We start from the raw sequence: 25370 nt of genomic DNA, 5'->3' as shown, positions 1-25370 counted from the left end.
TTGAAATTGTTTTTTAAATTTGTCTGTGTTTCATGCATTTCTTGTAACAAATAAGGACAAGTAACTAACTAGAGATTGGACGACAACTAACTACGACAAGTTTTGAACTTTGAATATTCAATCACAACTAATTAGGTAGATGAGGATGGTAATAAATGTTTTAACATTATCCCTCTAAATATATAAATGCATTGTTCTCTACTCGCTTTGCAAGATTAACACTAAACTGCAATATCACCTCTGTATAAAAGGAAAAGATTCATTTTAAGTACATAGTCTGAAGTTATGGATGGAAGAACAAGGAAAGACACTCTGTATATATATATATAGACAATCATATCTACCTATTTCACAGTTCCATTATTTGGTCCATCAAATGGGACAGCTAATAATGCCGTAAAATTACAGGATAAGCTGTTACAGGGTAGGGGAAGTAAGCCACGCAGCAACAGTAGAACCTCCCTTTGCAATAGCAGTAACATTACATACTCTCTATGAAGTCGTTATATCTTAAAAACAGGCTCCCGTCCAAATTCCTTGTTGCAGAACTTCTTCTGAGGTATACCCGGCACTTACCCCAGCATCCAGCAGCTCAGTTGTCCACAGGACACCACTGGTACATTTCTTCATCCAATCCAAATATTATGTAATTACAGGGGCCTACTTGGAGCTGAGGATAACATAAGAGAAAAAGTTATAAAACCAAACCAGTAAAATAGCAGCGGAAAGTTAAAATTCACCCCTTTTGAACCATGTCAAACCACACAGCTTGCATTTCTAGAAATGGGAAAAAGATTAAGTTGCTTCTCTTGTTATTTTGTGATGCAAAATAAATTATAGTAAGTGGATGGGCCCACTTATGGTCTGCTGTCAACTCAAAGTAAATATTCACATCATGTATAATTTCAATATGAACTTTTATTTGAGTGAAAAATTAAGTTATATACTTAGCCTTTTTTTTTTTTTTCCTAACTGGTACTCACACACACATGCCTCCATTGAGGCTCGAACCCCTGACCTCTCTTTGAGAAGTAGGGGCTTGGTACTGCTAGGCCACTGGCCTGTTGGTTATACTTAGACTTTTCTTTTACCTCATCCTTCTCTTTGAAAACGTAGAGGGATTTCTAGTCCCAAAACTGTGTGCAAGCGTGTTCTTGTTTCAGGAAAAAACGAAAAAAAAAAAAAAAGTGTGTTCTAGTTAATAAAAATTTAATAATAAAATAAAATTCTTTACACAGCGCGAATCTTAACAGCTTGATTAGAATGGAAAAGAGAATTGAAAGCAACATACCTATTAGAATCCATTAAGACACTTCCCAACATTATAAAAGGAACATTACCCAGTTCTGGTCCCACTACAGCTGGGTCCTGGAGAATGACTCGAAAGAAATCAGCCTTTGTATTTCACAAAATGGCTATTCTTTAAAACGCTGAATCAAACAATGGCTGTCAGTTCCCAGCATCTTCTACTTAGTTTCTTCTATTCCCCCTTTCCTTATCTTTTTATTTATTTTTTTTAAATTTGGTTTTGTTTTTCCAAGAATCAAAAACAATATTAAATTGCTATTGTCAATGTGTAGAAGAATTCATTTATTTTTACACTATTTGCACTTATATAAGACCTCGTTAGTATAATTTATCTTTCTCGGTGTATCTTCTTTTATAAACAAAATGGTGTTTTACGTCAGTTCAGCGTGTGACGTTTAGCATAGACAAACAGGAAATACATGTACAGAAATTTCTGCACATGCAGTACAAAGATGAAATATATTTAAGATTCTGATTTGAACCTGTTAACTTCTGAAGCCAACACCAGCATGTGAACTAAGTTTCAGATGCCTGTCTATCACTTCCGCTCGAAACAGATGTTATACCTTGCTCAATGCACTGGATACATAAAATAACTATTAGAAGAGGTTTAAAATAGTAGGCTAAGTTGCTTACCGGATTTAAACGGGAAAAAAAAAAAATTTGCAAAGAAATAAAGGACTGACAGAATAACCCGGCTGAGAAAAGGAGAAAAGAAAATAACATCAAGAATATGAGATAGGATATGTTTAGGTAAAGTATCAATGAAACATCAGATGGTGTTTGTAAGTTGCTTGTAACATCTGAGTTAAAAAATGATAATTTTATTTTTCCAGAAATTTTCCCCTTTCATGACAGCTCAAGTGTAGTTTCTTCTATGAATGGGCATTTCTTCTAATAATGGACATTAATAACAAAAACGATTGCAGTAGCAATTCCAGTTTTTTTATGTAAAAGTTTTCCAAAATTTTGGCAGGATATGTTTTTGGCAAAACCATGGTTATTCTCTTGTCAAGAAGAGGAAAAGGTATGATTAGGTCGAGCCTTACGCAACTTCAAGATCGGTTAATGTTTTCTTCTGCTAGATTAAAAATGTTGAGATTATTGTATTAAGAGGAGTGGCTGGGGAGATACTCAAAAAACTACTCACAGACTGTTCAGAGAGATTTGGAACTGTACACAGGCATGGATATATCTGTACGTAGAAAAGTTCTAACCATCAAAATGTTGTTGACTGTACAAATCCATTTTATTTATTTTAAAGGTCAACACCCATACAAGGGGTGGCATCTTATTTGCAAGCCACCAAACAAAAAGTTGTATCATCTTGCAAGTAATTGAGCTCCCACATTTTCTCAAACCCTCTTGTGCCTACTTGTATTTGCCATCTTTGCTAGACAAGTTTGGTACCTTTAACTGTGCTTGCCACTTGGCTAATAAGAAGCTACACAAACCCATAGCCCTTCAAGGAAACTGGAAAATATCTAGGTGGCCTCACTTGCACAAGGAAAACTGCGTCTTGGACCCAGTCATCATATCAAAGTCAGCATTGCAACTTTGTGGTCTACAAGTTTTCTCAAAGTGAAAATTGGAACTCAAGACCCACATACATTTCCTTGAGCAAATGACTAGATCTAACTAGCAACGACTATTCGGAAAAGATTTACTAATAAGTGCTATTTTTTTTCAAAGCATGGACGTGGAGCCACACAACAAGGGACATTGGAAATCCTAAAGGACACAAATACAGTGAGAATAGATCAATATAGAAATGTGATTTTTATATACAAAATTACATTATATATAATAAATATTAGTACATGATAAGTAAATCTAATATTCTATTACTAGCATGAATTTGTTGACTAATCATAATAATTTTATGCATGTTGTGTAGACAAAGACATTATATATATGTGTTCGCTTGTGTGCATATGTAGATTTGTATGTGTATGTCCAACTTATAGTAGTGACTCCTCTCCTCCTCCCATGTAGGCATTTATATTCCCTTGACTAAAAGTTTACCACATTATTTTTGTTTTAAATTACGGCCAAAGTTAGCAAAACTTCATATAAATTTTAATATGACTTCTCTTGAGAACCTCACCTTCTCTTTTCATGAGAAAATCATTCTCAAAGCTCAAGGTTTGTTGTCAAAGCTCAAGGTTTGTCGACAAAGAGTTGGCAAGTGTCTAAGACGTATCAACTTCGTATTCAAAATTAAGAATTTTATTTTTAAATTATGAACACATCCAAAAAATGTTTGGACGTGTATGACAAGTTACGCTGTTCGAGCTCTATCCAACATGGACATGGCTCCTTATTAGGCGGTCCGTACTAGTAGGCATATGTTTATACCTCTCCGAACATCAAATTGAAAGGGCATATAGCTGTATGTTCCATTGTCTTTTTTGCTACTCCAACCTTGTGGAGCAGAGAAAAGAACCATTTGCTGGCCCAATTTTCTGACTTGACAATATTCTGTCTTACCAATTACCCATAGATCCCTCTCACGACGATCTGACAGGTCGGAAACAATTAAATTACTGAACTAACATAAACTTGGGAATAGTACCATTTGCTGGCCCTAAATGGAGTTTTCTCACCACAGGAACAACATAAATATAGGTGGAGTAGGTATTTTAGATTGCTTGACGACAAGCTCAATGCTTGCAAGCATTAAAATTAGATTCTTAGTCATAGGACTATATATCAAGTATAGTAATGGGGAGAATAGAATATATTGACCACAGAAAACCATTCCCAAAGACAAAAAGACTGAAAAAGTTGAATCTCTCTAAAGGTGGATCACACAACCATTTACAAATTACAAATTTTAACACCATTTACTATCTGTTAAAAGTAATTTTCTTCCCCAGATGACTTATCACACTCTCCTCCAAAACTACAATACACACACTGAGAATGAAATGCATTAGTGCAATCATATCTGATCTCTCCAAGCTCAATACAGACCCAGGAATCAAGTTCCCTCCCCAAGAACTACAACCAATTTATTGACCAATTTGAAAGATCACTGGATGTTATTGACTAACTAAGCACTAACAGCTTTGAAACCCAACCTACTTACCAAAAAAAAAAAAAGCTTTGAAACCCAACCCACTTTTCTCCCTCCCCTGAAAAGTGTTATTATACTCCAGTAAGGTCAATTAAACTCCTTTTCTCATCCACCTCATCAAAAATCATGTTGCTTCCTTTCAATGAGGACCATTATTTGGCATATCCTGGATACTTCTAGAAATATATGCAAATTGAAGAGTAAAGACAGCATGATAAAGAAGAAAGCTTGGATTACTGCCCCTGTGTGTCTGGCGTGGTCCATTTTGGGGGAATGAAATGGGCAAACATTTTAAGGAGTGTAAATATCGCTCAATAGATTGAAAAATACTTTCTGGGGTGTTCTTTTTAGTCTGGTGACAGGGAGAATGAATCTCTCCATATCTCTTCATGGATTTTGAAAAGAATACAATTCATTTGTTTGCTTAGGGTATATAGGGCTTTTCCCTATTTTTGTCTACGCTGGGTGAACATATGGTGCGCCCTCCCTTTTGGCTCTTGTTAATGATATCACTTTGCATACTTATATATGTATGAGTGTCTATAAACATAAGTGATGACAATCAACCTCCAAAAAAAAAAAAAACTGCCAAACAGCTGTCAGCAAACTAATTTTATAGCTCCTCTCGGTAAGCAATTGCAGTCAATTCACAAACTATATGGGGCTTTTCGAAATCATAGTAAGTTAAATATTTATTTAAAAAATCTAACTAACTTCTGCTACAATTTTACTTCTTTTTTTTTTTGATAAGTAATAATAAATTAAAAAAGGCAATCAATAGGGGAACGCGTCCCATAGACATAAAGGAAACCGGGAACTAAGGCCCCAAAGAATTCAAAAAAGAAATTAAATCATCAGGAGAGGAACAGGATCTTCTGTTCACATAACTGAAGAGAGAACGAATAATAAAAAGTTTCAGTGTCGCTGTAGACGACTCCTTTCCGTCAAACATTCTACTATTTCTCTCCCTCCAAATGCACCACCGAATACAATGCGGTGCAGATCTCCAATAATCACGAACACTTCTACCCACACGACAACCTCTCCAAGCATGAATCAACTCTTTAGTAGAACGTGGCATTACCCAATACATGCCAAAAAGCCCAAGAATAAGATTCCAACAGTCATGCGCTACAGAACAATGCATTAGGAGATGATCAACTGACTCCCCATTCTGCTTACATATGCAACACCAATTAACAAAATAATTTCTCCTTTTCCTCAAATTATCGATCGTCAGAATCTTACCCCAAACGGCAGTCCATACAAAAAAAGCTACCCTAGTAAGAGCCATAGAACACCAAATAGTCTTCCATGGAAAATCAGAGGGTGCAAAATTAGACAAACATAAGAACAAAGACCTTACTTCAAAACGACCGTGAGAAGAGGGAATCCAAATCAAATTGTCATAACCCCTGCCAATTCCTTCCTGCCGATACAATTGATCCAAGAAAATGCTCACATCATCTAACTCCCAATCTTGAAAAGAATGCCGAAAAAGAACATTCCACGCAATTCCACTATTATCAAGCTGATAACAGCATGTCTATCAACTGCAATACTGAATAATCTAACGAAAGTACGACATAAAGGCTGATGTCCACACCAAAGATCTTCCCAAAAACGAACGCGACTGCCATCACGAACTTTAAATCTAACATGAGGAAAAAAGGCATCCCATCCTTTCCGAATGGATTTCCAAGCCCCAACTCCTCCCGCAATAGAAACCGGACGTGTAGTCCATCCTCCAACATCATCCCCATACCTGTAGGAAACTAATCTACGCCAAGGGTGATGAGTTTCCTTCCCGTATCGCCACAACCACTTACCCAAAAGGGCTTGATTAAAAGGAATCAATCGTCTAATACCGAGACCCCCAGTTTTATAGGCTTGCAGACTTGCTCTCATCGAACATGGTGATACTTGAACTCTTCTCCCCTTCCTCCCCAAAGGAAATTCCGTTGAATTTGTTCAATTCTATCAGCAACGGAACATGGGATTTGGACCATAGAAAGAAAATAAGTGGGAAGGCTTGATAAAGTGCTCTTGATAAGAGTAACTTTACCCCCCTTTGACAAATATTGCTTCTTCCAACCTGCCAATCTCTTTGCATACCTATCAATCACAGAATCCCAACTCCCCACTAATCTGGGAGAAACCCCTAGGGGCAAACCCAAATAAGAATAGGAAAAGAACTCACTCTACACCCAAGAACTGCAGCAAGAGAAGAGATGTCCTGTACATTCCCAACCGGAACAAGCACACTCTTGGCCACATTAACCTTTAGCCCGGAAACTGCCTGAAAGCAAGCCAGAATACATCTCAAATATCTAAGTTGAGACACTTCTGCATCACAAAAAACCAGAGTGTCATCTGCAAATAACAAATGAGAAATCTCCACCTGATTTGCAATATCTTTTCCCACCCGAAATCCTTTGATGAGACCAAGATTCTCTGCCCAGCGCATAAGTCTGCTTAAACCCTCCATAGCAATAAGGAAAAGAAAAGAGGACAAAGGATCACCTTGTCTTATACCCCGAGAGCACCCAAAAAAGCCGGCTGGAGAACCATTCACAAGAATTGAGAACTTAACAGACGATAAACATGTCTGAATCCATGTCCTCCATCTACTTCCAAATCCCTTTCTTTGAAGCAAGTAGAGAAGGAAATTCCAATTAACATGATCATAAGCTTTCTCAATATCAAGTTTACACAGAACTCCAGGAACACCATTACGCAACCTTGAATCCACACATTCACCGGCGATAAGAACGGAATCAAGAATTTGCCTACCTCCAACAAAGGCATTCTGGAAATCTGAAATAATCCCATCCATAACTTCTCGCATTCTTTGAGCAAGCACCTTAGCTATGAGTTTGTAAATACAACCCACTAAGCTAATAGGACGAAAATCCTTAATATCTGAAGCATTTCCTTTCTTAGGGATGAGGGCAATAAACGATGCATTAAGCGATTTCTCAAATACACCTGTAGAATGAAACTCCTGAAAGGTGCTCATCACTTCATTTTTCACAACTGCCCAACTTTCCAACAAGAAGCGCATAGTAAACCCGTCAGGCCCCGGGGCTTTATACCCATTGCAACTGGATAATGCCTTTAGGACTTCTTCTTCAGTAAAAGGAAGCTCTAGTCCATCTCTCTCCATCTCAGAAATAGCCTCAAAATGAAGACCATCAAGCTTGGGTCGCCAACCTAAAGGTTCTGTATAAAGTTTCTGATAAAAAGAAACAATCCCGCTACGCACCTCTTCCTCCCTCCACAAATCCACACCTTCCACCCGTATACGTCCTATGTGATTACTCCTTCTGTGGGCGTTAGCAAGTCTGTGGAAAAATTTTGTATTACGGTCTCCCTCTTTCAACCAAAGAGCGCGGGATTTTTGTCGCCACGAAATCTCCTCCATACAAACAATCTCAGCTAGAGCTGCCTGACAGGAAACTCTCCCAGAACAAAGAGACTCCATATTCCCACCCGCCTCCTCTAGCCGATCAATCTCAGAAATATCAGCAAAGATTCTATTCTTCCTCCATTCAAGATTCCCAAAAACGTCCTTATTCCACTGCTTAAGAGCAAGTTTGAGAGCTCTTTGTTTCTAAGTTAATATGAAGCTGGGAGCACCTGAAACAAACGCTCCCTCCCACCATGAACGAACTGTCCCTTGGAAGTTCTCCGCTCTCAACCACATATTCTCAAAACGGAATGGCGTTTTCCGAGAATACAAACCCCCACAATCCAACACTAAAGGAACATGATCAGAGGTAACCCTTTCTAATGCCGCCTAAACAACATCTGGGAATTTTTCTTCCCACACCCCAGAGATCAAAAATCTATCCAATCTTGAAAGAGTAACTGGGTCTCTACCACTAGACCAAGTATAGGTTGCACCTTCCATTGGTAAATCAATAAGAAGGTGCTCATCAATGAAGTCAAAAAACTGATCCATGTCTAGTGACCTTCTTCCCCCAGTAGACCTCTCTGACGGGAACCTGACTAAATTAAAATCCCCGCCCAAACACCAAGGTAAAAAGCATAGACCTTGAACGTGGCTTAATTCCTCCCATAAAATGGGCCTGTCAATATCAACGACCGGTCCATAAACCCCAGAAAAGAGCCACCTGAAATTATCCTCTTCCAACTGAAACTCACAAGAAACAGAAAATCTCCCCTTCCACACATTCATTCTGGACAATTACCTACTATCCCACATAACTAAGATACCACCCGAAGAACCTATAGCATCCAAAGCCTCCCATTCCACAAACCTTCCTCCCCACAAACTTCTAACCACCCCGTCAGTAATGGATGCCATCTTAGTTTCTTGCAAACAAACAACCTGAGCCCCCCACTTCCTTAAAGCTACCTTCACCACGCTTCTCTTATTCGGGTCATTGAGACCACGAACATTCCATATAATGATTATGGAAAAGTGAAATACAGAGCTCTTTTTTTCAATTTTGTGGGATATATAGTGTAGACACCTTCCAAAGAGACAAGCTGTTGATACAAGCAATGTTCATATGAAAAGCCATTTAGGCTCGATTTTAGATGAAGAAACTGCAATGTCTAAACACAAAGGGAAAACTCAAGAACACAAAACAACCAGAGTCATCCGTAAATCACTAAGTTCACTAACATTGTGGAGGGAAATTTCAATCTTTCTATAGGACAAGCTGGCAAGAAACAGCATATTACACCATTTATACAAGGATAAAGTTAAATAATATCACTTACAGAAGGCGTCAGGCAGAATATAGTTGCCCAATTGTACTCATGGTCATTTCCCAACCACAGTGCCTTTATTTATTATTGCAATGGACACAAAATACTCCTTCCGTCCCATTTTAATTGTCCCTTTTTGGGAACTTAACTTCTTAAGATAATGACTTTTAGTGTTTTTTAATTGTATTAGTAGTGAATGAATTACCAAATCTACCCACATTGGGTCCACAGTGATGTGATGATCTTCAATGCAAGAAGGTTAAATCGGTAATGTTACAAAAAATAGTACATTCACTTTTCAATTGGGACAATTATTTTGGGACGCCTAAAAATGGAAAGTTGAACACTTATTGTGGGCCAGAGGGAGCAATAATGAAGCACATATACAGCAAGAACAATCCACCATTTCAAAGATTGATTAGAAGACAACTATACCTGAAGAAGATAACCATGTAGCCAATCCAGTGTCTGTGGGAATGTCGTAGCTGATATGTTAACAACTGTTAAACCCTGTTCTTCGGAATAGGAAAAAAGACTTACCATTATTTTTGTCATCCTAACCAAATTCCAGCAATCTAACTGTTATTGATATCCTGCATTTCACTACAATGGTATTTTTTTATTTGATTTTATTTTTGATAAGTAAAAATGCATTAGAAAGCGTTCAAAAGGGGAACACATCCCACTACAATGGTATTTATGATATAGAGTTCTGATCTCTTGCTCAACGGGGAGCAAGAGATTTTATCCACACCTTTCATAGTGACAGTTAGATTAAATCTGACGGTCACATTCCAAACCAACTTGTCTCCTTTCCAAATATAACAAAACCACTATCTCCCTATTTTTAATTTCCAAAATTAATATTACCAATACCATCCAGCGTCAAAATAAAAGGTAATTACCAAAAATAAATAAATAAATAAATAACTATTTTCAAACCTTTGTCCTATGGAACTTTAAAATAAAACTTCAATAATCCATATGCTCTTCCAGTTTTATGACAATTTGCAATCAAAATTTTAAATTTTGGGGAAGGAAAACAACTAAAACGGAAACCTATTAATTTATTTCAATAATGTTTTGATTCTCCTTAATATTTTATCTTAATAGACCTTATTAGACTCAACAACACCAATTCATGCTATAAAAGAGGCAGCCTTATTGATTGACCTCAAGTATTAAAGAGATAAAAAAAAATACTCCCTAATAATAAAAAGCAAACCATGACTAACTATGGAGCCCTTTATGAAGAGCATATGAATGTTGAAGTTTTTTGAAGCTCTGCACGACAAAGGCTTGAAAATTGTCGTTGATATTTTTTGGATAATTACCGTTTATTTTTATGATGGTATTGGTAATATGTGTTAATTTTGGAAATTTATAATAGGGAGAGTGGTTTTGTAATATTTGGTAAGGAGATGAGTGGTCCTCAATATGACCGTTAGAATATGACCGTCAGATATAATCTAACGGTCACTATAAAAGGTGTGAATAAAATTTCTTGCTCCTCGTTGAGCAAGAGATCAGGATTCTTACGATATATAACCTAACAGTGCATCAACAAAGAGTGGAGGTTCATGGTCATGGGCACTTCCAGAAAACAATAATGAGATAGGATCAGTGCTCTTTAAATTATATATTTGCACCAATTCGCAAGGGAGGGAAAGTGAATGAAGAGATGAGCATACCTGTGACTTGAATGAGCAAAGATAATCCTGAATGGTTTTTAAGTTGCTTATTAGCTTATCTTTATCCTGGAAGTGAAAGGTCAAGAAAGAAAAATCTTGTTTAAGTGCATGGACATCATTTAAGTTCACTCACTCTAAAAATTAACGATAGTGTGTCAGTGACAGAGAATAAAGAAAATAGAAATGTGCATTTTAGAATTTTTTTTTTTTTTTTTAAAAGACAAAGGTTAGTTTAACCATTATAATTTGAAGGAAAAGAAAAAAATAAATAAATAAAAGACATGATTAGTTTAGGAAATTGGCATGCCCCACCACTGATGAGAACAAATGGAACCTAGAATTCTATATTTAAAATACAGACAAATTTATGTGTTCAATCAAAACTATGTTCATGCTCAAATGTATTAAACTAACATGGACATATGATATATCAAACTGCTCACTGTCTAGGCTTTGGGAAGTAGTCATGTCCAAGAACATGGACCTTTACACTTAATCAATGATTTGAAATCAGAAAAACTGGGCCAATTGAACAGGATCTGACCAATATCTGCCATCTGTTTGGTTCAATTCTACCAATTATCATAAAAATCAATTATACCAGCAATAACTGGGCAGGTTGATTGAGCCCGGCAGTTCAGCACGAGTTTGTTGAGTTTTGACAAGCATAAGAATTTACAAATAAATGAAACCTTAAAATTCAAAATTAGGAACAGAAATGTCTTGTGGATGTGAGCTGCACAAGACACTTGAACCAAACTTCCGCAACATTTTTTTTCACTAAAATTATTTTTATTATTATTATTTTTCTGTTCAAATACATTATCCAGACATTGTAAACACGTTAAAGGAAAACAAATAAATGTCAAAACTCAGAAGGCAAATATCATGATTGATGACACATTCAATCTAGTGAAATTAAAAACCAGAAGAAATTACAATTTCGATCACAAGTTGATAGCTATTGATAACCATGATAAGTAAATTTTAATACCTGGATTAAATTTTTGTCGCTGAACGTATGAGTGGAAATCCATTCCTCTAGTAATGCCTGCACATGAGAGGACAAGATTGACAAAATAAATGAAAGCATAAAAAAGAGCGAAGAGATAATCTAGGAAAATAGGACAATATCTGATAAAAAGGTGAAGCTAATATCAATTAGTTGCAGCAAGAAAATCACAAGATCTCAAGAATCAAGAGAGGAAACCAACAGAAAAAAATACGAAAACAAAAATACTAAGATTTGGTTTCAAAATTATATCTCAGTGATAATACTAAAATGACGGGTACTAGAAAAGAATGGAAACAGAGAATTCATGTGGCCGACCCCATTCATATGGGGATTAAGGCAAAGATGATGATGATTTCAGTAATACTACTATCTAACTATTCCTCTCTCTTGGTAGGAATGGAGAACAATTTATCCAGCCACTACAAAACATTCATGACCACAGACCACCAGCTAATACCAAGAGGGTAAGTTCTAAAAGATCTGAAATCCCAGATAGAGGTATCATGATGATACTCGAATCCATTTTAACCATCCCTCCCTCTATTTCTACAGGGATTGAGAAAAATTTATCCAGCCACTTTAAACATTCATGACCACCAGCTAATATGCAACGCATAGGTTCTAAAAGATGTGAAGTGCTCTCATTCCCCCATTCCTAATATTCTCGGCCACTGCTAAGCACACCTGTCATAACAATATTTATTGTTTATTTTATATTGACTATGTGCCTAATGCCACGATTTAACCGATCACTTATGCAACAATTAATGATAACATAAGTTGGAATAGTATTTCCAAAATAAAGACGGTTATCCATTCTATTCCTTTCTAAAATCAACTTCTTTCCACTTATTTTCTGCCAAAACACATTCTGATTAACTATTTCACTTACTTAACAAAAAACATTTTTCCCAACTACTTGGGGTCAGCTACATGAATCCTATGTTTCTATTCTGCTCTGTCTAATGCTATAGCCTCAGTCAAACCACGAGCTATCATATCCTTCTTTACTAACTCTACCCACGTTAACTTTGGTCTTCCTCTTCCCCTATTATTACCCTCAATGGGGACTATGCCACCCTTTCTAACCGGCACAGCAAAAGGTCTTCTTTGCACATGTCCAAACTATTTTAACCGATTTTCTCTCATTTTATCTCCAATTTGTGCTACTCCAAGTCTCTAACCATCAACTCTTTGAAAAAAAAATAGAAATACTCATTTTACTCGCCAAAATGAAAAGAGATGGTTACCCATTTTCTTCCTTTCTAAAATCAACTTATTCAGTTCTCCTCCTTTTCTGCCATGATATCGTATTCCGATGGTAACTCTCTTATAGAAAAAGAAAAACTCATTTTACATGCCAAAATGAAAATGAAGCAACATAGGCTTAAATGTTGATTGATAAAACTGAAAATCAAGTACCAAAAACTTAAGAACTAAATTTTAAGTTCTGAAATTCTAAGGGTTAAATGTAAAATGAGAACTTCTTTGTTATTTGTTTGAATTTTAAGTGTTCAGTGTTTATTGGTTACTGAAGTCTCCCTCACTTAAAATGTTACCCTGTTCTAAGTGTAACTTGTTCTTTCAAATGGCATCCAAATTGTGTTATCAAACTCACTTAATTGAATATCACTTAATTTGTTCAAAATGAAGCACTGAATTGAGTATCATTATCAGGAAGCACCTTAACCTTTTCAATGGATTACAACAATAAAACAAAAAAGCAGTCATGTGAAAGAGAAATTCAGCGCACCTTATGATCAAATTCAGCCATCTTTAGAACTATAGGTACAATAATTGATTCAGTACCAGACTTCTCTTTCCTGACAGGAAGATTTCTATTTGTCTCTGGATCTTTAAGTGATTCATCTGCATGGCCAGAAAAGTAGTTAAAGGGCTGCAATTCTCCGCAGTTGCACATTTCACTCAATTCTAGTCAAAGAAGAGAAATCTGACATATGAGAGAAACATACTATGAGAGAGCCTAAAGCCTAAATGGAGAATTCGATATGTTGGCAGACTACAGAGTAAAAGTTAACCTTTATTCTCAGACACACTTTGAATAATGTTGATGGCTTCCAGATGATCTGAAACCTTATTCAACTGGTCAGGAGATATCCCTTTCTCTGACTTCACAGAAGAGCTGTTGCTATTCTCACTATGATTACCACAAACATCAGTAGATGCATTTTCCATTTGTGTTGCAATTTTATCATCTGACATCACAGGATTTGGCTCTCCATTTTTTTCTGGCTTGTTACTTTGTAATTTATTCTCATCATCCATTAGGTATATGCTAGGATCCAAATGTATTCCCTGCCATATCATTAAACAAACAAAAAATGCAGATCAATAAGACATAACTCTAAACTCAGACGCACCCAAGATTCATGATAATACTGAAGACTTATTTGTTATTGATTCTGTAGACAAATAATAAAATATATAAAGTGAGTAGAGAAATTTGGATCTTTGTGTACCTATTAGGTCAATAGGACTTATGTTGGCAACTTTTGTTTTAATTTCTAGTTTAGATTAGAAATTTCAGAAGTTAGTGTTAGTTGATTATCCCTACTCAAGGTTGAAGAAGGAATTCGAGCTACATTCAAAGGTATATGCATAATCTTCTTCCACAAGGGTAAAAAGTAATTTAACACATTTATTCACTCACCAAAATTAGGTCTGATGAATTTATAATTAGGGTCTCTAAGTTTACTTGGTTTGATCTTATCTGATTCCCTAAATATTTTGAAAACGTGCATAAAAGATTTTCTGGGAACTTCCTTTCTGAATTTTTTAATTATTAAACTGCAGTAGACTTCGATCGATCGAGGTTTTGATCAAGGGCTGCTGGAGTTGTGTCAATTAATCGAGCATTGCAAAAAAACAGTTTCCAAATTGAATTAAAACTTTGGTTGATCAAGGTTTCGATCGAGGGCTACTGGAGTTGTGTCAATTATTCTCTCTATACTTCTATTTTGCCAATATATATATATATATATATATAATGCTTGGGCATAATACATATCATCTAGAATACATACAGAGAGTTATATTGTAAACCTTTTAGAGTTGCGTCAATATTTTTGTGTATTGACATTTATCAATGCATACCACAATCAGAGAGTTCAACACAATATTCAATCCAGCATCAGAGATTGAAGGGGACAACTAGCGGCTAAGGCTAAATCACTGAAGGAGAAGCAGATTCGTGAGGAGCAAAGTCTGTTGACCAGCAGACGGATAGCCTGGAGACTTTTGGTGAAAAGATCCTCATCAGTCTATGTGGAGGAATATAGGGATCTCTAGAGTTTAGGGAACTGTAACCTAGGTTTTAAACATTCTTTCTCATAGTGAATTTGGTTTTGCCTGGACTAGGTCCCGTGGTTTTTCTACTTTGGGATTTTCCGCGTAAAAATCTGTGTCTATTGATTTATTGCTTTATCTGTTTATTGCATGTTATAGATTGAATGCTTCTTACTTTTCTGCTATGAATTGAATTTAAACTTTATATAATAACGAAGTTGTTAAAGATCAGTAATCCAACCTACAAGACATATTCACGCACTCCTCTAAGTCTAGATCACGGGCCTTGCGCAACTCTCTACCAGAGTCTCAGGCTCCGTTCCTAACAATCAGTACCATACATGCTCTTTATGTACCGAAAAATTATACAGTTTCCATGCTCTTTTTGTTCCATGCATTCCACTCCTTAGCTAACTTGTAGCATTTAGTGTTTTTATTGTCTTTCACTTTTCATTTTTAATTCATTTTGTTACCTTGCATAATTGTCTCCTATTTGCTTCTTTATATATTCTTGGAAGGGACATCTCCTTCAAGATTTTTCTTCTCCTCCATAGTCCACGGTAAGAACTTTGTTTCTTATACACACATGTACACATGAATACGAATATGATAATCTTAAATAATTTAATTCCACATAAAGAAGACACGATGATATTTCAACAATATCTTACTAACTTGTCTAAGTCTTTGGTGAAAAGTGCTTGTAGTTGTATACATGTTTACTTCAGTATGACAAATGGATTCAAGTTCCTATATATCAGATTCAATGTATGCCAAATGCTGCAAATGTATCAAGCGTATGGATTTCTACTCACATTAAAAATAAAACCATTTGTGGTCTATACATATATTAAGATTAGCCATTCTATACAATTTCATTAAATAACAGAGCAGAAAAGAAGAACTAAGTGTTATAAGTAAATAATAAGTAAGAAGGGAAAATTAAGAAGGGAAATATAAATATGTGGAAAAATAAGACCTACAATGCAGCTATTTGTCTGCTTAACTGTACCTCAATAATAATCGGTTTTCCATCTTTCATAGCTTTCTTTAAATCACCAGCCAAACCTAGAAGGACAAGCAAGTTAAATGACATAAATTAGGTTACTTAAAAATGCTCCCAAAAAGTTAAAACTATACTCATTCTCCATTGGTAGTTATGAATTACCTTTTCTTACTATTCTACATTCTCTACAAAATTCAGTAATTAATTCCTCAGACGAGCTGAAGTCTCGTGCCCATACAGGGGAAGAAGTCAATGGTGCACTGAATATGAGACAAACAATAGCATAAGCAGTCTGGTGCAAAATATAGGACTCATATGTAGTTTAACTGTAGGAGCCACACTTTAAGGCAAGTAAAATTTGTCACGAGGGTGAACCAGATTGGAGAAAAGAATAATCTTTCCAGTAACATAAGAAAAATGAAATCCAACTGAAGATGCAAGGACAAACTATAAAGTCACCCACCCAAATCAAAACTTAAAATGAGAAATCATCTTAAAAGACAAAAAATGAGCAAGTCATTGAACATGGGAAAGTGTTTTTTTTTTTAATTTATAGATATCATGCTTTGAAATACATTCTCAGACAGATATGCTTGAACAATGCACATCTCATTCATGCAATGCAATTACCCCCATATGATTACTGTATAACACAGGTCAGTAGGTCACCCTTCGTCAGGTAAATGTGCCAATGACTTGCAAAAAACCACATTTATATTGTCACTGTATATTTCTAGGGTCATAGTTTTTCAGCCAACGCAAATTAGCTGGTCAATTATGCATTACTGCAAATGGCAGTGGTGGCTAACATCTTTCTAAGGAAAGGCAAGAAAGTAAATTTCCTCAATGATATATATGGCTCAAATCCTCTGCAAATTGCAAAATGAGTTTTCTGCAATGAAGAAAATTTCTGCACTCTGTGCTTACACTATTGCACCTTTTTAAATTTAATTATTGTTTGCTCCAATATGAAGTATCATCTATCAAAAAAGAAAATCATGAAAAGCACTTCGAGACTTGCAGGATTGCAGAAATATGGACCTGTTCTTTTCATATTTGGGCAGTTAATTTTCTGTCTAAAATACTTATCCCAAAAATAAATAATAATTATTATAATTATTATTATTAAAATATATTAAAAAATCTGTCTAAAATAACCTTCTTATAGTTTGAACCGCATATCAAATAATCAAGAACAAAAGGAACCAAACGTGTTACATACTCTGTTGATGTGCGCAACAATTCGTATACCATATCTGTCTGTAACAGAAGAAACAATGTAAAGGCATCAATACACAACTTAGAACATACGTAAAGCATGCATGAGTGTGGCTGGGTGTATGTGCGTGGGAGTGTGTGTGAGTGTTGGGGGGGGGGGGGGGGGGGGGAGAGAATATGAAAGATACCTTCAAGACATTTGGCAAGTTTAGCCTTTGCGCAAGTTGGGTAGCAATGGTAGACTTCCCAACAGAGGCAGTACCACATACAAGAATAACCAATGGTACTCTTTGATGATGAAATCTAAAAAGAAGGTGATGAAGAGAAGCAACATTATAATACAATGCAGCATTTTTTTTTTCTTTTTACTATATTTAATTAGTAAATGTTCCTCTTTTTTTGAAAGAATATGAGAATTAATGTTGGTTTAACCATCTTCCAGGCATTAGGAAAAATAAAAATGTTCCTGATAAATCCAGCATGATTCTTCATGGTTAGATTTGTAGCATAATAGTTTGAAAGACAACAAATCCATTAACTAATTTAAGGTTAGACCTGGTGGGTAACAAATTGTGGCAAAGAATAAATAAAAAGTATAAAACGCATCATAAACTATCTTACTAGAACTTAACCAAGGAAAACTACAAATTCAACCACGTTTCCAAACTAGGAGTACCAAAACATATATAAGATTAATGCTAAATTATTAAAACTCAATAATTTTTTCAATCTAATTATTTTTTGTTAAATACACAACATTTGGACAAAATTATAAAACAACGATAAACATATATACTTGACCAATGCTAGTCCATTTAATATTTATCTTTTTCTTTTCTGGAAAAACCAAAAATTCTTTATTTGTTTCAGTTAGCTGGCACAATCCAGTTTCATGCTATTGTATGGCAATACAAATCTTGTCCCACAGTCCCAGGAAAAAATACCATCTCAGCAAGGCTAAGACAGAGATAGTAAAGCAGATAGTCACAATCTCCACAAACACTGTAAACCATAGTTATGACTACCACTAATGTGTGATGACACCAGCACGACAAGCCTATATGGAATAACCAGAACCCTCTTACAGATTGGGCACAGAGTCACTTATAATCATGTCTTACATAACTTCCACTTGGAGCATAACCAGCTCATACTTGCCATTCCTTAGTAATCCAGTAAATGTAAATCATAGGATTGGTTTATGGAAATAAAATAAGCAGTACATAAGCAGCTAACAAGAGAAATAAAGATCATTTAGTTGCGTGTACCAATTTTCATTTTTCAGCAAGAAGAAAACAAGTAGGTGGAGCACAACAGCAGGCTGCAAACAATAAAAAAGAACACGAAACCAAGAGAAGGAAAAGTATAGGCTAAGAAGCACGGACACTCCAAAATGGGCGAAGAATCCGAGTCCGACACGTGTCGGACACGGACACGAGTCGGACACGCCCCGACACGTGTCGGACACGCCAAAAAACGTGTCTGGAATTTTTTTATTTTTTTTTATTTTCGAACACGGCTCGGACACGGCTTGGACACAGCACAGACACGGCTCAGACAGCTCGGACACGGCTCGGACAGCTCGGACACGGCTCAGACACGGCTCGGACACACTTTTCTGGATTTTTTTTTTTTTTTTTTTATTTTTAATGCTGATATGTTAATTTTTTTTTTTTTTTTTTTAAATTTTTAATGCTGATATGTTCTATTTTTTGTTTTGTACTACCCTAAAGATGGTGATATATATATATATACTAACCTAAAGATGCCACAATTCGCCGTGTCCGTGTCCTAAAGATGCTGATATATATATATACTAACATATCAGTGATATATATATATATTCCAACCTAAACATATCAGTGTTTTTTTTTTTAATTATTAATGCTGATATATATATATATATACTATTTGCCGTGTCCGTGTCCTAATTTTTTTGGATTTGCCGTGTCGCTGTGTCCGTGTCGTGTCGTATCCGTGTCCCGTATCCGTGTCCGTGCTTCTTAGAGTATAGGTACCAGTCAACAAAGTGAACATTGATTTTCATACAAAAAAAAAAATAAGGCATTAAGCAGTTTCAAATAGCTAGTTTTCATTGTCAGTTTACAAAGTGGACATCACGGGCATAGGAGACAACTACTAAAAAAACTTACTGACCTTGTCATCATCTTATAACGGTTTATATACTCTTCACCATAACCCCGCCGCTCCATAAGCTGCACATAAGAGTCCCATGATAAGGTCCCATTCAATTACATCTGCTCTCTATAAAATCTAGAAAGTGCTCTAACAGGGTTATCATTCTATTGCATTCGTATAAAATAGCAAGAACTACAGTATAAAAATGTGTATGAAGACGTGGAAATTCCACTTTCTTCCATTTTTCAGAGATCTATCCCATAACTTATCCGCATAATTATCCAAATTATCTATCACAATCTCATCCACAAATAGTCCTCATTGTTACCCCACCACCAAAGCAACATGCAATACAGTATTCTTCACAAACAACATATTAGGAATACGATAAGGAATGCAAACAGGTAGTGTTACGATAAACAGAGAGAACCCAAGAAACAATCACGAAGCACGATAGAAAATAAACACGCCACACAAAGAACACAAAGATCTACGTGGTTTGGCAAAACCTACATCCACGGTAAAGATCCGGTGAGAGAATTCACTATGCGAAAATCATTACAAGTTTCAGCCCCCAAGCCCTAGCTGACGTAGCGGAAGCGATAAAAGAGTTCACAAGGAACGGGGGTTATCTTGAATCCACAAGATAGATAATTTGAATCCACAAACAAAAAGAAAAATCACCGGGAATTTTGATATATTATTGATAAAACTGATTGATTCCTTCTGCTCTCGCAATACATCGTATTTATAATAAATAAAACCCTAAAACTGTAAAGGACACTAATAGCTAAAAGAAACTAATTCCTTAAGTAAACTAAAAATACAAGGAAATCTAAGAAAACTAAAAATATAAGAAAATTACCTAAAACTAAAAACTCTCTTCAAAATATAAAATAAAAATAAATAAATAAACCTAATTAAAAAAATTACTAAAATATGTCCTACATCAGTACCTTCAACTTCAAGAAAACTAGTCCTCGAGTTTCACTTCGGTTCATCATATATGATTATGAACAAAATTTTGTACCATTGACTATTTTTTTTTTTTTTTATAAGTAATAATCGATTAGAAAAGCGTTCAAAAGGGGGAACGCGTTCCTAATACAAAAAACGAAAGCTAAACCTAAGGACCTATAGAGTCCAAAAGATCAACTAAGTCGTCAGTAGAGGAGCAAGTACTTCCTTTCACATAACAAAAAAATAGAGTGAAGAATATAAAGTTTCAAGGTCGCCAAAGGCGATTCCTTTCCTTCGAAAATTCTACTATTCCTCTCTTTCCATATGCACCACCAAACACAATGTAGAACAATCCTCCAATAATTGCGAGCGTGGCTTCTCACTGGGCATCCTCTCCACGCGTTAATCAGTCCTTTGGAAGACTGAGGCACTACAAAATGTACGCAAATATGCCGAAGATGAGGTTCCAATAATCGTACGCCATAGGACAGTGCATAAGAATGTGATCCACAGACTCACCGTCTCGTTTGCATAGACCACCAATTAACGATAATGTTGCCGCTCTTTCTCAAGTTGTCCAACATCAAGATCTTACCCCAGACGGCAGTCCAAACAAAGAATGCTACTCTAAGTGGAGCCTTAAAGTGCCATATAGTCTTCCATGGGAAAGCAAGACCAACGAAGTTGGAAAGACATAGGAACATGGACCGAACACCAAATCTTCCATGGGAGGAAGGAACTCACAAAATGTCATCACTATCTCTGCTAACTTCCTCCTGCTGATACAACATATCCAGAAAGGCACATACCTCATCCATCTCCTAATCCTGAAAAGAACACCTAAAACGCACGTCCCGCGTAATCCCACTACTATCAAGCCAATAACAGTCAGCTACACAAGCGTGTCTATCTTCGGCTATACTATAAAGTCTAGGAAAGGAGCAAGAAAACAACTAATCTCCACACCATAAATCCTCCCAAAAGCGGACACACCTACCATCACGAACCTTGAATCTGATATGGGAAGAGAAGACATCCCAACCTTTCCGAATGAATTTCTACACGCTGACGCCTCCCGCAACAGGATGTGGATAGACAGGAACATAACCCAAATTCGGTTGGCTACGAAACACATCATCAGCGCAAACTCGAACTGAACCACGAACCTAGTTGCCACCAATCCCAAAACCAGTTGTTACAACCCAATCTTAAGTATGCATGGCTGCCCAAGGGGCCTTTACTCTGCGATCATCGTCGACAAAGTGGTTGCTACCAAAACGAGCAATCGTTATCAGTCCAGGGTAAATCAAGTCTTTGATACCAACTAACGTAAGCGGAAGCGATTAAAGCATTCACAAGAACGGGAGTTATCTTGAATCCACAAGATAGGTAGTTTGAATCCACAAACAAAAAGAAAATTCACGGGAAATTTTGATATATTATTGATAAAATTGATTGATTCCTTCTGCTCTCGCAGTACATCATATTTATAATAAATAAAACCCCAAAACTGTAAAGGAAACTAATAGCTAAACGAAACTAATTGCTTAAGTAAACTAAAAATACAAGGAAATCTAATATAAGAAAACTAAAAATATAAGAAAATTATCTAAAACTAAAAACTCTCTAAAAATATAAAATAAAAATAAATAAATAAACCTAATTAAAAAAACTACTAAAATATGTCCTACATCACTAGCTCTTGCTCTCACTATCTTTTCTGCAATTTTCAATGTCTCTCAATGTCCCACTCCAAACCCTAAATGCCCTTATACAACGGGCTACAAGAGAGTACTAACTAAGGTCCACAACCCGCAAGCCAAAAAAAGTGATCCGGAACCAAACCGTGAGCTGCATATATAGTCATAAAAGTCATTATAATTCAAAAACCGTGAGCCATCTACCTTTAGTGGTATATCCCCACCCCATAAGGAGGAGACGCAATGTTGAAGTCCAGGGTATGTGGTCATTTAAAAAAAATGACGTGTGTATGTGCATGCAGATCATATTAATTTTGGAAAGAAAAAAAAGGCTGCCTATTTGCCAAATCAACTGCTACTGTGAGCAGTTGTATCAGTTGCTTTTGTAGTTGTACACTACTTTGGCCAAAAAAAAAAAAAGCTCGTGCAACATGCCTGTAGTTGCATAATGCACGCTAACTACTCTAAAAACATTAATATGCGGAAATTTGGGGTCAAAACATTTTCTTAATCAGGCAAAAAGTATATAAATAAAAAATTAATCACAGATTTGGTCCAATTATTTGTAAATGTCATCAGTTACTCCTGACACCCCCAACTAAAACCGCGAATTCGTAACATGCCTAACAAAAATTCTAACAATTAAGAATCTCTTTTTCAACAGTTTATTACTGATCAGCTAAAGTTGATGCACTATTAGAAAGTATCACTGCCTGTTCCAATGGCAGTATTAGCCAGCAATTACCCGTATGATATCAAAACACTTAACAGTGAAGAGAGATAGAAAGCTTTATAACATATTTCTGGATGTAAGAAGAATTTGGCAGTGTGTAAAATAAATGAAACAATGTTCTGTCAGCTTTAATGTTGACGTGATCCTTTTCTTCTTTTTCCACTCCAACGTTATGGACTACACAAATGACAGGTTATCCCTTCCCCCATTCATACCCCCCAAAAAATCCATATACCTACCAGAACTTACACCTTTCAAAATTATGTTAATGAGAAAGTACTTGAATTATTAGGTACCTAGAAAGTCTTCGCTCAACCATGGTGAAGGCTTTGATGAACCTTGAGAAATATAGGACTTGCCTAAGCACCCCCCCTTGCTTCGTTATATTTATAAATGCCTTAATTTTTGCCTTTTTCCCATAAAATATATAATTACTTGCATTATGTAAAATTTTCGCTAACACAACTTTTTCCTAGAACTCATAAATTATACTAATCAGACAAAATGACAAGGAAGAGCAGGAATCCCACCTGAGCTAGACACTAAGCAGAAATGTTGTTTGATTGGGACATTGGAATTATCATTTTTGTGTCATATACAACGTAAGATTGCTTAGCTTTTAATTTACACATTAACCTAAATATTAGATTTATTAAAAAGACAACCAAATTCCAATAGAAATACCTTCTATTTCTTGGAATTGATAGAAAGAAGAATTGGAATAATAAAAACTGAATAAGATTTTTTTTTTCATAGTTGGTACTCACACACACATATCTCTACTGAGACTTGAACCCCTAACCTCCCTTTGGGAGGTAAGGGGTTGATACCGCTAGGCCACTAACCCGTTGGTAAAACTGAATAAGATATATGTGTGTGTGTGTGTGTGTGTGTATGTGTGTAATACAATAAAATGGGTGGAGAGAGAGAGAGAGGATTGCAGTACGTATTGCATACCTTGAACAAATTAGCTTCCAAATCAGATTGAGAACTGCAGAATAATAGAGAAATGCACATTAATTGAGAAAAATAAAATAAAAAATGCATAGCATAGCATGCAGGAAGAGACAAAAAGAAAGGATTAAAGAAAGAAAGGATGAGATATGATGCATACACGTCCAGAAGGCTATTGTCTATGAGCAGCTTTTTGAGTTCAAGAGCAATTTTAATAGCCACATGATTAGGAATCTGGAATCACAAAGTCATGATAAGTAACTACAAAGTCCCTTCTGATTACGAAGTGAAGAATAATATGAAATATTGGACTTCAAAATGGGAATAATTGACAAAAAGACCATCCACATATGTTAATAGGAACCCTCGAAAGCTAGAACACGTAAGGGGTACAACATAACCAAGGCAGCTTTGCCAGAATGAATTGTGGGATTTACAGACTTTATTAATCAACTAAAAATAATAATGCTTGATTGAGAATGCAAATTTGAGTAGCAGCCAGCCAGCCACTTTGTGCAAATAATGCAACAAGTTAAGTCTTTACCCAGCTTACACCAATCACTAGGCAACAGTGTTTTTTGATACGAACGTATTAAACTGTCTCCATTACACGAGAAACTTCATTATCTAAATTTGAGGAGAGTTATGCAATCCGCTTGATTAACAACTCGAATTTTACTTCTTGTTCACATTCTGGATTATTATTCTGTAAGATGAACTGTGACAAAGCGTTGAAATTTGATGCATATCCAATAAATTTTCATTTCTTCTTTCATTTTTCTTCTTACTTACTTTCTTCTTCACCCAAGCTAAGGCCTGTGGTTGTACATACGTATTTATATTATGTAACCCGAACAGACATGTAATTTGATTGCCTAATCCCAAACTGATTTCATTTATCAAACATAAGAAAATTAAATAGGAAGTGACTGAATCAGAGAGGCGTTTCGGACCTTAGTAACTGTCAACATTCTGCTGAGTAAAAATCTGGAGAGAACGTAGTAGTGATCGGCATTGTCACCCAACCATACCTTTACCTGGAACGACGGAAATAAACAAGTACATACATAGAATCAATTAATAAATGATCCAGTTCGAATTAGGGTTAGTTTTGTGCGAAATGATTGAAAAAAAGACCTTGACGAAATCGTATTTGGAGGAAGCATTTCGTGTTGAAAATCTAACGGAGGCCTTGGGGAAGTCTGTGTTGTTCTCTTCCCCCTCTGATTCTTCAAGACCTATGTTAGGGTTTTCTGTAACCAATCCCTTCCCCTTCTTCATTATCCTCTCTATCTCTCTCTATGCGCTTTTCTTTTTTGCAGACAGCGTAATCGCTAGGCGTGGACAAGTACCTGTAACTCGTCTGTCCCACAAAACCCGAGTGAAGCCGAGTCAGTCCTCTCTCTCACTTATTTTCGGACGAAGGTACATATGTAATATAGAGCTATTTCCTCAGGGCACAAATCCTCGGCCGTACGATTTCCATGCTATCAGTATTACGTGATCTTGACTCTGTTTTTC

At 36.0% G+C, this 25370-nt stretch overlaps 1 protein-coding gene across 3 annotated transcripts; it reads right to left on the bottom strand.

The window, feature by feature from the left end:
* Positions 1–222: 222 nt before the first annotated feature.
* LOC132312553 (uncharacterized) lies at positions 223–25264 on the bottom strand. Of its 3 annotated transcripts, XM_059810954.1 has the most exons (16): positions 24987–25263; positions 24803–24886; positions 24010–24083; positions 23853–23886; positions 19521–19579; positions 17552–17666; positions 17368–17405; positions 16308–16405; positions 16152–16207; positions 13873–14149; positions 13587–13702; positions 11813–11869; positions 10819–10884; positions 9563–9637; positions 1791–1887; positions 223–670 (listed from the first exon to the last, which is right to left on the bottom strand). In XM_059810954.1, exons 1-15 carry the CDS (start codon positions 25128–25130, stop codon positions 1825–1827), a joined length of 1356 nt encoding a protein of 451 aa, XP_059666937.1. In that variant the 5' UTR covers positions 25131–25263; the 3' UTR covers positions 223–670; positions 1791–1824. The 3 variants fall into 3 exon arrangements, with proteins under 3 accessions (XP_059666937.1, XP_059666935.1, XP_059666938.1); XM_059810952.1 differs by lacking the exon at positions 1791–1887 and having other exon boundaries at positions 24987–25264; XM_059810955.1 differs by lacking the exons at positions 1791–1887; positions 17368–17405; positions 17552–17666 and having other exon boundaries at positions 24987–25264.
* Positions 25265–25370: the final 106 nt, after the last annotated feature.

Source organism: Cornus florida, unplaced genomic scaffold (genome assembly GCF_030987335.1).
Source record: "Cornus florida cultivar Cherokee Brave unplaced genomic scaffold, ASM3098733v1 CherokeeBrave_3.0.0_Hap2_Chr06, whole genome shotgun sequence".
NCBI lineage: Eukaryota > Viridiplantae > Streptophyta > Magnoliopsida > Cornales > Cornaceae > Cornus > Cornus florida.
This window is presented reverse-complemented; position numbering and strand designations above follow the sequence as displayed.

Bases quoted from the DNA above. Each gene is read 5' to 3' on its own strand.
- LOC132312553 (XM_059810952.1), bottom strand. From the start codon at position 25,130: ATGAAGAAGGGGAAGGGATTGGTTACAGAAAACCCTAACATAGGTCTT. The intron at 17,667-19,520 runs GTCAGTAAGTTT...CCTTCTTTTTAG, and splicing joins CGTTATAAGATGATGACAAG to ATTTCATCATCAAAGAGTAC. The intron at 14,150-16,151 runs GTACAGTTAAGC...ATGATATGGCAG, and splicing joins GAAAACCGATTATTATTGAG to GGAATACATTTGGATCCTAG.